This window comes from Babylonia areolata, chromosome 14 (genome assembly GCF_041734735.1).
Source record: "Babylonia areolata isolate BAREFJ2019XMU chromosome 14, ASM4173473v1, whole genome shotgun sequence".
Classification (NCBI taxonomy): Eukaryota; Metazoa; Mollusca; class Gastropoda; order Neogastropoda; family Buccinidae; genus Babylonia; species Babylonia areolata.
In genome coordinates this window covers 16,181,169-16,196,023 of record NC_134889.1, presented here as the reverse complement: position 1 = coordinate 16,196,023, position 14,855 = coordinate 16,181,169, and the positions used below count along the sequence as shown (strand labels likewise).

General features: G+C 41.2%; 1 protein-coding gene across 1 annotated transcript in view; it reads left to right on the top strand.

Moving 5' to 3' along the window:
• LOC143289623 (uncharacterized) overlaps positions 1 to 14,855 on the top strand; it is a 45,972-nt gene that overhangs the window by 9,166 nt on the left and 21,951 nt on the right. Inside the window, exons 3-6 of the mRNA XM_076598666.1 lie at positions 4,825 to 5,344; positions 6,025 to 6,204; positions 6,627 to 6,843; positions 9,980 to 10,041. Coding sequence (XP_076454781.1) covers positions 4,825 to 5,344; positions 6,025 to 6,204; positions 6,627 to 6,843; positions 9,980 to 10,041 — 979 coding nt within the window. The remainder of the gene's footprint in view (positions 1 to 4,824; positions 5,345 to 6,024; positions 6,205 to 6,626; positions 6,844 to 9,979; positions 10,042 to 14,855) is intronic.

Genomic DNA, 14,855 nt, shown 5'->3' with positions numbered 1-14,855 from the left:
TCGTCAAGACGTCAGGAAGCTTCATTTTTAGAACCGATTTTCACCAGCAGCCCAGACAGCAAGACAGCTATCGGCAGAAGTGGTCCAGTCTGTGCTGGTGCCTTTAAGGCGCCGACAACAGGATGAAGGACAATACGTAAAACTTCCTTATGTGTGGCCTGTTCTGGCAGATCGACAGCGTCAGCAACGTCTAAAATGGGTCAGCCAGAACCTTTAATGGACCCGGTGTAGCATCCCAGACTGTCCCCCACCCCGAAAACGTCCCCGAGGGACAATTCGACCGCTGGAAATGTCTCACCGTTCATAATGTCCCATGCGGTCATTTCCAGTGGCCAAAATGTCCCCTTTTTTGCGTTTTAGCCTCGTTTTGAAATGTCCCCCTTACCCTGAAAATGTCACCCCCTTGTATCCTGTAACGCCCCCTCCGCCGAAAATGTGGTCTGACATGGAAAAAAAAAAATCGATTGTTCATTGTTTTATTGAGGACATGAAAATTTTGTTACACCACATGTTTGTTTCTCTCTTAAAAGTTTATGTCCATGGTATGTCATTTGTTTGTTTTCAAACTGTTATTTCAATATTTTCAAGTCACTAACACATATACACAACATGTCTCTCTTTCTGTTTGTTCCTCTCTCTTTCTGTCTCTGCCTCTCTCCCATATAAATATCTCTTCAGTTTTGTCAACTGAGGCATGTTCAGATATTTTACTCAGCGGCATTATCACGCTGACAGAAGTCTAGACAGGAAAAAAAAACTCAGGGAATATATACCAAAGATTTTGCACTGAAAAACGGGTTTTTTCACTTAAATAACTTTCACATATACCTACACGTGCGAACGTATATACATACAGATACACAGTCGCACGTTCCTCGGCCCCCCTCCCACACACACGCTCACACACACACACACACACACACACACACACACACACACACACACACACACACACACACACACACACACACACACAATGAGCGCGTGTGTGAAAATACTTGTTATATTCATAAGCATGAACCCAATGCTTGTACGGCATACAGCTGGATGTATACACTTATACACTGGCTTACATGCTGGCTTTAACCACGAAAACAGACACGGACACAGAAATATATAAAGAGACTCGCACGCACACACACACACACACACACACACACACACACACACACACACACACACACACACACACACACACGCACAATTATACACACAAACACACACACATACACACACTTCTCCACCCACTCCCCCACCACCACTCACTGTCCCCCTTCACCCCCACCCCCTTCTTTGTTGTTGTTGTCTAATATCGCTTAAAGTGGAAAGACGTTAAACTGAAAACTACTACTACAACACACACACACACACACACACACACACACACACACACACACACACACACACACCATGCGCTCGCAGATACAGCAAGTGTTTTGTTGGAGAAAAGCGGGCAGGGGCGGACAAGGAGGGGGAGGGGAGGAGGGATGGACAGGTGGGAGGCATGTTTGGCAACGTGATGTTATGGGATACACGGGGAAGACATTTTCAGGGTAAGGGGGGACATTTCAGAACGGGGCTAAAACCAAAGAAAGGGGACATTTTGGCCGCTGATAATGTCCACATGGGACATAATGAACGGTGAGAAAGTCCCCAGGGGACATTTCCAGCGGTCAATTTGTCCCCCGGGACGTTTCCAGGTGGGGGACAATCTGGGATACTACACCGGTGTCAGCGGAGAATTGTTTGGTTTTCGGATGAAAGCAGATTAATTTCAACTTTCGTGCCTTGATGGCCGTAAGCAAGTATGTCATGGAGCTGGGGAGAAATGTGCACACTGTTGCCTTCAAGATGTTAACAGATGGGGAGAAAGGAGCAGTGTTGCCTTCAAGATGCTGACAGATGGAGAGAAATGTGCAAACTGTTGACTTCAAGATGTTGACAGATGGGGAGAAATGTGCAAACTGTTGCCTTCAAGATGTTGACAGATGGGGAGAAATGTGCAAACTGTTGACTTCAAGATGTTGACAGATGGGGAGAAATGTGTACAGTGTTGCCTTCAAGATGTTGACAGATGGGGAGAAATGTGCAAACTGTTACCTTCAAGATGTTGACAGATGGGGAGAAATGTGCACAGTGTTGCCTTCAAGATGTTGACAGATGGGGAGAAAATTAATGTGCACAGTGTTGCCTTCAAGATGTTGACAGATGGGGAGAAAATTAATGTGCACAGTGTTGCCTTCAAGATGTTGACAGATGGGGAGAAAATTAATGTGCACAGTGTTGCCTTCAAGATGTTGACAGATGGGGAGAAATGTGCACAGTGTTGCCTTCAAGATGTTAACAGATGGGGAGAAATGTGCACAGTGTTGCCTTCAAGATGTTGACAGATTGACAGAAATGTGCACACTGTTGCCTTTAAGATGTTGACAGATGGGCAGAAATATGCACACTGTTGCCTTCAAGATGTTGACAGATGGGCAGAAATGTGCACACTGCTGCCTTTAAGATGTTGACAGATGGGCAGAAATGTGCAAACTATTGCCTTCAACATGTTGACAGATGGGCAGAAATGTGCATACTGTTGCCTTTAAGATGTCGACAGAAACGAAAGGAAACGAAACGAATTTTTATTTTACGTGGGTAGTGGAGTAAGCACAGCTGCTTTTTTACATCCAGCCCTCAAGGAAAAAACAAAACAAAAACAGACGGGGAAGGAGGCAGCCTGATGGTATGGACAAGCTTCAGTCACCACAATACAACCCAGCTCCACTTACAAATCTGCAATACCTTGTATAGTTTGTAGATGCATGTTTTAGCTGCATTAGGTCCTAGGTATGCTATTGGCTTATAGGTGACACCATCGCTTCTAACAAGTCTAATATTAAAGCTTGGCATCACATGCTTTCTCGTTTTTATTGTGTTTGCTGATCTTTCTTCTACTTGAACTAGAAGGGATTCGCTATCAAAGTATACAACAAATGGTACTGGCTGCTGCTTATGGTAATTCTTAAATTTGGGTGTATTCGTTCCCTCATAAGGCATCTTAGCTCTCCCATAATTATTATGATCTAGTTTTAGACACTCCACTGTGTAAATCAAGAATCTCTCGCGTTGTAAATCCATTCAAAAAGTTCTTGCAAAAATACATCTTATTTTGGCAAGATTTTGTATCACACATCAGTTTATTAAAGCCTTTGATATACTTATAGTGCAGGTCGCCTTCTTCATTTTCAAACACTAGTAGATTAATTCTTTCCATTTCCTTCGGTTGTTTACTCAATCTCACTTGCTCGATCACTTTATTTTTTTCTAATTGGAAAACATTAATCACGATATTGTTGAGCTTCTGTACTTTCTTTATTTGATCAATCGGTGCTGGAAAACGTATCCCCGTGAAATCAAAACCATCTTGATCATCTTGTGGATACCTTGATGGTGGATTTGAATGATGTGTCGCGGGGAATCTATGCGCTTTCAGACAATATCTTAAGCATTTATCATCTTTGTTTTGAATGTTAATCACAGCTTTCTTATTCTGAATCTTATCTGGGAGTGGAATATATGTCCCTGGTGCACTTATGTTTACTCCATTAACACACAGATCGATGATTCTAACGATTGTCCAGCCTGACCCCTCACCCGTAAAAGTATCTATTATACCCATAATTTGGTCAGTTTGTTTTTGCATGTCGATAGCTTCTTTTACACAGATAATAGATTGATAATCTGATCTTACTGTAATCTCCTTGGTTTCTTCAAGCTCTCCTGGATTTACCTTCTTCATCTCAACCCTGAGCACTATATTTTGTTTAGTGAGTGGTAGTGTATTTTTACCTATTGTATCACTTTGATTTCTTATAAATGTTAGGGGATCAATATCTGTTGGTAATGCTCCAATGTTATAGTTGGAAACTACTTTACCAAAAATTTCTGTGCCTACATTCGTTATGCGTTGTCGTTGTTTTTGTATTGCAGTGATCAACTCATCTTTTCTCAAAGGTAAATATCTAGCGACAACTGACTGAGAGGCCATGGATTTCAACTCACCCACTGTATATAACTCGAGCGGGCTTAAATCAAGTAGTCTAACAAGATCACGTTTCGTTGTATTTCAATTATACTCTAGTTGACGCTCATCAGCGAGACGTTTATAATATGCAGTTGTATATCTTGCCATTTTGGTATACTATTATCAATACTTTTCCTCAATTGAAAATTGTAAATTTTATTAATAAGTTTCGTAGATTACAAACGGATACTTATAATCATTTGACAAATTTTCCTTTTGGAGAAATAAAGACATGTAAGTATAAAAAGATGTGTAAAGGTAAAAATATTTGTAATTACCAACAAATTAAAACCACAACCGTATGTGGTAAAACCTGTAATGGGATGTATTGTCGTGATCATATTAAATGGCATAGAAAAAATATGCCTCTCCCTGCTATTTGTAAAGATTGTGGTTATATTGTTTCAGAGTAACCATGTGTAAAACGTGTCTCATAAAAAGTAAACAAAATAAACAAGTAAAACAAATAAGACGAAGACAAGTAGTAATACAAGTATCAGATGATGAAGATTGTGAAGTTCACGATTTACTTGATGATGATGGATATCTTTGTGGACCTATACCATGGGGTTGTGACATTGTAGGTTTTAGTAATGATTAATCTGGCAACATATATTTTTAGGATCTGGCACTCAAAGTCGCACATATTTATTAAAATATTCGTAACAAAATTAATAAAGGCGCCTCGCCGATTGATGTAATGTTCGAGCGAGTGGCAGTAGACATCATTAGTCCGATTGCACCCATGTCAGTCGAAGAAGCAGTACATCCTCATCCACAACACCACGTACCCTGAAGCGATAGCTCTGAAAGATATCAAAGCCGAAACAGTAGCAGATGCACTGTGGGAAATGTGGACACGTCTCGGAGTCCCAGACCAGATCATTACCGATCAAGGAAAGCAGTTCACTGGGCAGCTCGTGAAAGGAGGTAATGAGTTCCTGAAGATTAAACACAACATGACGGCTCCATTCCATCCCCAGTCAAATGGACTTGTGGAGAAATTCAATGGGACACTCAAGAGCATGCTCAGGAAACTAGCGATAGAACAGCCCAAGAAGTGGAACACTTTCATCCCAGCCCTGCTGTTTGCTTACCGCGAAGCTCCTCAGGAAAGTACTGGTATCTCCCCATTCGAAATAATCTATGGGAAGAAAGTCAAAGGCCCGGTGCTGATTCTCCATGAAACATGGACACAGGAGGAAATGACTGGAGAAGTCCAGACCTCAGCCCAGTACGTGGTCGATCTACGGAACAAGATTGAGGAGACATGTGAGATTGCGAAAGAAAACTTGCAAAAGGCTTCGAGAAAGCAGGCAAAGTACTTCAATCAGAAGGCAAAGAACAGATCCTAAGAAGTTGGACAGAAAGTACTGCTGTTGTTGCGTACCAAACACAACAAGCTTGAACTAACTGGGATGGGTCCCTTCACCGTGATAGAAAAGATCAACGAGGTGGATTACCACATACAGAGGGGATCTAAATCCAAAGTTTATCACATCATCCTGATGAAAGAATATAAAGAAAGAGGAACAGTCGCAAGTGTTGTACCAGAAATGGAAGAGCCTGGCAACAAGACCAACGAAACAGCTGAACCTGAAGTGGATTTGGAAGGAAGGGACGAACACTGTGCAGTAGTCATAGAGGAAGAGGTAGTGGAAGACTCGAGTGTGATCGAACAACGGAAAGATATACCTCTACCTTCAATCAAGAGATCCGAGAACGAATAGCAAGTTCACATCAGTGAAGACTACGAATCTACTGGAGTGCAAGATCCAACTCACTGAGAAGAAGCCAGTCTTCATTCACCCAAAACTGGTTCCGCACACACTCAGTAGAAAAGGAAATAGAAGAGATGCTCAAACTGGGAGTAATAGAACCAGCGAATTCACCCTACAGCCCTCGAATCGTTATGGTTAAAAAGAACGATGGGAAGTACAGATTCTGCGCAGATCTGCGAGGGTTGAACAACGTCATTGTATTTGACAGAGAACCCATCACCGACGTCAAACACCTGTTCCAAAGTCTAGGGAAGGCCAAATACTTTTCCAAGCTAGACCTAACAAAAGGATACTGGGCGATCCTGATCAACGAAGAAGACCGAGACAAGACTGCGTTCACTACATTGAAAGGTCAGTTCCACTGAGCCAACATGCCATTCGGGTTGAAAACCACTGCAGGAGTGTTAACAGAATGATGCGAAAACTCCTTGGCCGGATGAAAAGAAAAGACATCCATCATTTCATGGATGATGTACTGATAGCGACGGAGACGTAGGAACAACACACTGGCGCCTTGAGGGCGATCATGCAGTGACTACGGAAAGCCTACCTGCCCGCGAAACCCTCCAAGTGTTTCTTCGGGTATCCTGAACTACCTTACTTAGGGCATGAGGTAGGGAACGGAAAACGGTGGCCTGAAGTGGATAAAATCGAGAAGGTTCGGAAGGCAGTCCTACTGAGAACCAAGAAAGAACTTCGCTCATTCCTCAACCTCTGTGGATTCTACCGAGCCTACATTAAGAAGTACTCAGAGATTGCCACACCTCTGACAGACCCCACGAAAAAGATGCATCCAGAGAAGATCCAGTGGAACAAGGAGGTGCAAAGTGGTTTTAAAACCCTGAAGGAGAAGATCTGCTCGAAGCTGATCCTTTATATGCCAGACTACGAGAAAGAGTTCGTACTCCGGACAGATGCGGCTGACAAAGCCATTGGAGCCCTGCTTCTCCAGGAACAGGAAGACGTTCTCAAACCTGTGGCCCTACCAGAGTAGGAAACTGAACGGGGCTGAGACTCGCTACTCGACAGTAAAGAAGGAATGTCTCGCCACAGTCTGGGGAATCTCGGAATTCGAAAGGTACCTCTACAGAAGACATTTCATTCTTGAGACTGATCACCAACCACTGAAGTATTTATGATCCAGTATGCTATCATTAGGCCACGCATGCTGGTATACTGTATCCAGTTGAACGACGAACAGGCCTTCACAGGCCTAAAACGTCTGTTTCCAGTTCAAGTCAAGTTCATGTCAAGACCTTGCGGAGGAACCCAATGAACCCCAGATTGATGAGGTGGTCCCTTCAACTCAAACCCTATTCCTTCACAGTCCGCGTCATCCCAGGCAAAGAGAACCACTGCGCCAATTACCTGGGTCGCACATCCTATTGAAGGATAATCTTCAAGGGAGGGGCGGGGGGTGGGGGGTGGGGGGCTGTTGTAACAAAGAAACGCGGCCGAACTTGCGCATCTATGTGACGTCAAAATTATGGAAAGCACAGATGACGCAACTCTATGGCATATTACTCGTCACCGCCAATGCTTCTGTAACTGCATTCACGATCAAACGGAATTTCGAGAGCTCAAGTAAAATTGGAATTTCTAGGTGAGAGAATAGATTGAATTTATGAATTTTATCTATAGGATGATCTTGGTCAAGAGAACGAATGGACTTACTTCTCTCAACGCTTTCAAAGCTAGGCTGGACAATCACAGGGCAGATCGCATGTACAAATAGCTGCAAACAGGGAAAAAGAAACAAGAAAAAGTGTTTGGACGTTGTGATAATAAGTTTTCGAGTACTAAGACCAGACTAAAGGCTGAGAAGCCTAAATATAGGTCTGCAACGATATTATATTATATTATATTATATTATATTATATTATATCATATTATATTATTACTTGTTTTATTTGTTATTTCAGGTTTTTTGTTATTCTTATGATTTTCTTGCTGGGAGAAAATGAATGAGCTCACCAAAATGGGTTGGCTCATTGACTATTTTAGATCTCTCAGTATTTCTTTCATATTCTTGTAGTAAAAGTAATGTAATGGTAAGGTGACCAAGATGGAAGCAGAACGAAAGATTATTTCATCGTTTACTTAGGATTTGCTTGGGATCTAAAGATTTAGAGATCCAGAAAAGTTTAGATCTAAAGGGAAGGTGAGCCAGTTAGGAATTGGAATTAATCTTTGGGTTCTAAAGGGAAGGAATTGTAAATTAACTATTGCATTAGTTGGTTTGATAATAATTGATGACATTTATTTTGAGCTGCCTAAGGCCTATTGGTAAAACGTCCAGTGTATTTCATGTTGTATTCCTGGCGTTTTGTTCCCGTGCTGTTCTTGTATTATAATGAGTATAAGGAACTAAGAAACTTAGGCCAGATGTTCCACTGCGTTGTGTCTAGCTCCAGACTGGACCAGAGAATGGAAGAAAGAACTGGTGCCAGGTTTTGACGGGATTTTTTTTTAAGCTTGTGACCCAACCACTGAAGAACTTTATCTTCCGGCGCAGAACGGAAGACGACTCAACCTGCTCACTACACGAAGTCTTCTTCCTCAACAGACTTCACCAGCCGGAAGTCGTCACCTCTTCAGCGCCCCAGTGAAAAGAAGACACTTCTTCAATTACGGCGAAGATTTCACCCAGCCAGTTAAGTAGATGTTATAGAAAAAAAAAGAAAAAAAAAAGGAAGCCACCGTCAAAGAATCTTATACTTGTCCAAGGACCCGTAAATAGCATCCTGGAGACTTTAACTGAACTGTACTAAGAAAGGAAACTAACAAAATTCGAATAAAAGACAAACAAACAAACAAACAAACAAAAAACCCATTGGAAAGTAATCTGGGACAATTTGTAGTTGTTTCTAATGAAATTGTTTGGAATGCAATTTGTTGCGCTCTTTGTTAACCAGTTGGTCTAAAATTGAAGATAGTAAAAACCTATTATTGCCATATCAAAACAAAGTTTTTGTTTTCTTTTCTCATAAATTTTGGTTTCGTTAGCTGTGTGGAAGTTGTACACAGCTATGCACTAACACATTACAGAAATAATAAGAAAAACATGCATCTGGCAATATTTGAATTAAAAAAAAATAAAATAAAAAAAATTAAAAAAAAAATTAGAGAACCACGAACAACACACAGAGAAAAAACCGCAACAATGTTAAATAATTATTGCATGTTATTTTTTGTTGTTGTTGACATAGTGCTTCTCAGGTATCGCTATTAGAAAAAAATCATGGTAAAAATCTGATGACATTTTGCATGATATGCAAAATACGTGCAAATTGCATGATACTTAAAAACTTAAAAAGAACGTATCAGATGTCTAGAGGCGTCTGTTTAGCAAAATCTGTGGATTTCATGTTAAAAATCTAAACGGTCCACAACCCTTAGTCTCTATACTACTGGACCATACTTCAGAAAAGGTAAATATCTTAAACGACTCACAGTAAGGTTTCCAGGCTGTATTTTTCAGTTTACTAGCGGTCCCTGAATATTCCATACCATTATTTGTATCACAGAATTACCACGCTGAGTGTTGGTGAGTGTATCTTCTGTCATGTCGCTTTCAGTATCGTCCGCCGTATGGTTCATGTGTTTTTAGTTTCGTCAACTTCAGTTTCATCTACTTGTGTGCTGTCTGTTTCTGCAACTTCAGTATCTGTATCTCCTGCTGTCATGTCCTCTGTGTTGTCATTTCCAACTGACTTCATGTTAACTGTTTCCATGTTATTTTGTTCACAGTCATCTACATCGTTGTCACTGGGGGAAGGGGGGTAGGAAGGGAGAATCGTTCCTGCAGGTTGCCTGGGCATGTCTTATTGAGTGTGTATGTGTGCCTGCCTGAAATATGATTGAATGAAACAGGAAACGAATGATGAGCGCCCAGTGGCAGCTGTCTGTCGGCTCTACCCAGGTAGACAGCCTTTTTGTGCAAATAAACCCGAGTTTGTAAAGCGTTTAGAGCTTGGTCTCCGACCAAGGATGGGCGCTGTATTAAGTATCCATATTAAATTTAAAAAAAAAAAAAAAAAAAAAAATCAAATCCAACTGTAGCATTGGCTGTCCTTTCACTTTACTTTACCCCCACTGAGAATGTGTGGGACGGGCTTGGTCACAGACTGCTGCCACGTGACCGGCAATCCCTGACCCTCAGGCAGCTGAGACAGGCCTGGTTCACGAGTGGGATCTGCTGCCTCAACAGTCACTGCACAAAATGGTGACATACATGCGGAGACGCTGTAACGCTTGTATTGCTGCAGATGGTGGCCAAAACACGCTACTGTGATGCCTCAGTTCGTTTTCTGTTGCCTTTGGACTTTTGGATTTGACCCCCTAACTGTTAAATGAAATCTCGTGCTTACAAATTATCATTAACATGCCCGCACCACTCGTGGATATTTCACAAAATGAGTTTAGAACCAAATTAATTGTTTCTTTGATTTCAACAAGTGTTCTATGTATTTTTATTGGTGGTGTTTAATTACGGTGAATAAACACACACACACACACACACACACACACACACACACACACACACACATATATATATATATATATATATATATATATATATACATATATATATATATATATATATATATATATATATATATATATATGTGTGTGTGTGTGTGTGTGTGTGTGTGTGTATCCCACACAACCCCCCCCCCCCCCCCCCACACACACACACACACACATTTAATAGTAATAATAGTCACTATTATTCCTACACCATGCACTGATCTGAACAGTTGCTTGATGTTTTGTTACAAAATTCTACAGGCTTTGTTTTTTGACAAAATAAGAATCATCTCCCTTATCTCACAGTTTCAGATATTCCTTTTTGCCATGCAGAACTACCTCTGTACCAACTGCACACTCTGCCTTCCAGAACACGCCGTCAGTGCATGCTGACTTGCATTTTAATGAAGACACCCAGAATGAGTCAGTTCCAGAGGGATGCATCAAAATCAGATTTAGCGAGATGGAATTTTTACCATGGGATAATCCTGATAACATTGTGACTTTACAAGCTGAAATATATGCAAAGAAAGTAGCATTGATCATAACGCAAATTTTGCTTGTTATTGGTGGGCCTGGGAATATTATCAACATGGCAGTGTTTTTCAAACAAAGCCTCAGAGATCGTGTCAACTTGTTACTGTTTTCGATGTCTGTAGCCGATGGACTCTACGTAGTTTTCTATGTTTTGGTGTTTGTCGAGGAAATGTATGTGAGGTATGGTGAAGAGTCACTGTCTGGTCCAGTATTCAGGTTTATTATCAACAACCAGCTCATAACAGTCCTTGGTTCTTCTTTAATTTCCTTTGTCCTGTCAGTTATCATCGCCTGTGAAAGATGCTACTGTGTACTCAAACCACTGAAGTACCAGACTCTTCTGCGAACGAGGACAATGGCTTTCATCATCATTTCAGTTTCCGCTATTGTTTTCAGTCTTAAATTTATAGCAGCATATAGATATCATTTTACGTGTGTTCATAATCCAGACACTCGCACGGTTTCAAACATATTAAGTCACAGTAAATTTTACCTTCGTCATAAGTATCTTGTTGATTACATGGACAGCATTTTCTTTGGAACGAGACTGGTTGGTTATGCAACTATAACAATTGCAACAGCGATAACCACTTGGAAACTTCGACAGGCTGTATTATGGCGTGCTCAAACAACGTCAACGTTGTCTCCAAGGGAAGTGGCGCTCACTAAAATGCTCATTGGGACTTCTGTACTGCTCATCGTTTGTATTTCTCCTTCTTGTGTTCATCTCGTGGCGCGCATGGTTTTTCCAGAGTTCAATCCAGGACGCCGAAATCAGAATTTGTATGTGACTCTTTTGTGGATTTCAGAGGTGTTCTTGCTCATTAACTCCAGCTTCAACATCTTTATTTATTATTCAATGGGTTCCCGGTACAGAGAAACTTTCTGGGCGTTGTTGAAGAGAAAAGCGGGAGGAAAGAGACCTGAAAAGTGAATGGACTACACACAGGCTCTTGGAGCAACAGCAAGGCGGCCATTGTTTTCTTCTGGGCCTTGAGTAGACACCAATACATATTGTATGGAACTTCTGGGAATCCATCTGATAAATGACGAACGAGACAACAAAGTATGGAACTTCTCAACTCTCAACCAAAATGACGTTCATCGACGATTCAACTCTGAATATTTAATGTACTCTTACTTCTTTGACTGTGTGTTAATTAATGAAGGATAAAGTGTATTTTGACGTACTCAAGTTGCTCGAGTTATGTAAATGTGCATCTTGTGTGCATATAAAGTGAATAAAAAGAGTAGTAGGCAGTCCTGATAGCTTTAAAATTGTGAATGCATAGAATTAATAAACCCACAACCCAAGGGAGGCTCAGCTTCAGTGGCAGAATCAAGGGAAATTTTGTTTGGGGCTCTTCGATTTTTTGTTGTCAAAAAAAAGAAAAGAAAATACAAATTCGGACGAGCGCATAAAATGCCCCAAATTTCGCCAAGAGTGTTAAACTGTCATGAATATCTGAAAGGGGTATGAAAAGTAGCATTAAGAAGAAATGAATGTGGTAGTAGCTCTGGTTTTGGTAAACTGGAATTCCGTGCAAGTTTCCCCAAAAAATTCCCCAAATGTGGGGGTTTGCCAAAGGCGATGGAAGCATTTTTAAAAAGAATAAAAAAAAAATCTTAAGAATCGAGATGCATCAAAAAAAATGGTTTTATCAGTGTTTACCTCGAATCAGCCATCAAATTTTAGTGTTGAAAAAAACAAGTTTACATTTTAAAATTTTTGTTGTCAGTTGGAAGATAAACTTTCGCCCCCTGCGAGTAAGTCACTTTTTTCTGACCCAATGTTTTTGGGTTCAATCCTTCCCCCACTTTTGCTTTTCTCCTCGCTCAAAAAGGGTTTTGATACAGAACACATTTTCCACCTCTTTGTTTTTTTAAACTTCTTTTTTCTTTCACGATTCCTTCATTGGATAAAGTGTGAACCCAAGTGAGTCAAAAAGGCCCTTCCCCTCTCTTTTTTAAAGTTTTAGGTAAAAACCAATTATTCTTAGGGGTTTTATCAAGAAAACCAAACAGGAATCTTTTTCCTTTTTAGTTTAAACAGAAATTCGCCCGCGAATCACACACCCAACCACACACCCACCCACACACCCTTCCACAGAATATGTCCCAAAAAACCACACCACACACAACACAACCAACAACCAACACATATTATTTTTATATATTTTTAATTATATGTGTGGGGGTTTTGTGTGGGCGTTGTGTGTGTGTGTGTTGGTTTTTGTAAACCCACACACAACACACACACCAATCGTTCAATTTTTCGCGCGGCCACACACACCACACCACACACCAACACACACCACCCACAACACACACACCCGAGACACCCACTCATTCAACACGTGCAAAATTTACACCAAATGCCACCCCTCACACCAGCCTCTTCTTTGTTATCACCCCACTGTTATCCCCCCCCCCCCCCAACACCCACACACAGCGCGCCCACACACACTCACTACACAGAACCCCCCAAAAATCACATCCCACACACGTACGCAGCACGCACGGTATGGTACACATTTTCCGGCTTCCCATATTCTTTAAAAAAAGACACACACACACACCACACCCACCACACAAAAAACAACACACACACAGAGGCGCCACACCCACACCAACAACACACACACACCACACACACCCCACCCCACCACACAAACACACACACACACACACACGCAAAAAAACAAATCAACAAAACCCCCCACACACACACACACAACACACACAACCACTCGCGACCCCCCCACTCTTCACCAGTGAACCATCACACACTGCCCCCATACACACCGCCCTTTTTTCTTTTTGTATTAAACATGTTAAACACCACACAACACCCCCAACAACCCCACACAAACACACCCACACCACATGTACACTCCCACGACACACACCCAAAACAAGTACGCACGCACGCACGCGTTTGGTACCCTTTTTCCCGGGTTGAAAATATCTTTTAAATGAAAAAACGAAAAATCGGAAACCCACCCCACAAAAACAGACACAACCCACAACACCACCACCCCCAAACACACCCAAAAACCAACCACACAAACCCACACACACACCAAACAACACAAAGCGCGATACTATAAATTGTTGCGAACTAAAAACAATGGAAAAAGCATATCTTCGTGGGGAAAGTATTGTGTTTTTTGATTCAGCTTACAGAACTACTCTTTATTGTTTGGTGATGGATTTACTAATTATGGGGGAATACGACAAAATTGTTTTCAGATACAAAACGTGGTCCCTTTTCCCAATAAAATTTTTAATTCAGAAAAGCTTAAAATTTTACTCGTTTGTTTTTCTCGGCAAAATCTGTGATCCTTGCAAGGAATTATGGGATTTGCACCCCGCCCCCCCCCCCCCCCATCTACCCCCAGCCTGAGTGGTGGTGGTGCCAGTCATTTCGGGGAAAACCATTTAAAAATCATTTCATAAGGGCCCCGACGATAGAAGCGGGCTCCATGGTTTCTTTATGGGTTGTAGTAGAAAGTTGGGTTTTCGCCCAAAACACAAACCCACGTTTTCTCGGTGGCATCCTCATTTTTAAATGAGGGCGAAGAAAAGGTCAGTGTTACGCTGACAGCGGCCTGCTGTTTTGAGTGCTATTGCGCTGTGGGACTTGTGAATGTCTGCTATTTGGGGGTTCAACCACTTTGCTGTATGTTTTTTCCCTACTACTACTACATAGTGTGTAGTAGAGTGTAGTAGTGTATAGAGTGTGTGTATTTACTACGGTATACTGACCCTTTGATGAAGCTTTTTTTTTTTTAGAAAACCATTTTTTAAAATTTGTGTGACATTATGGCGGGTGTGAGCAATGTAAAAAAAAAAAAAGAAGTAAATAAAACGCAAAAAAAAAAAAGAAAAAAAGAACAAAACAAAAATAAAATAAAAAAAATAAACAACGAAAA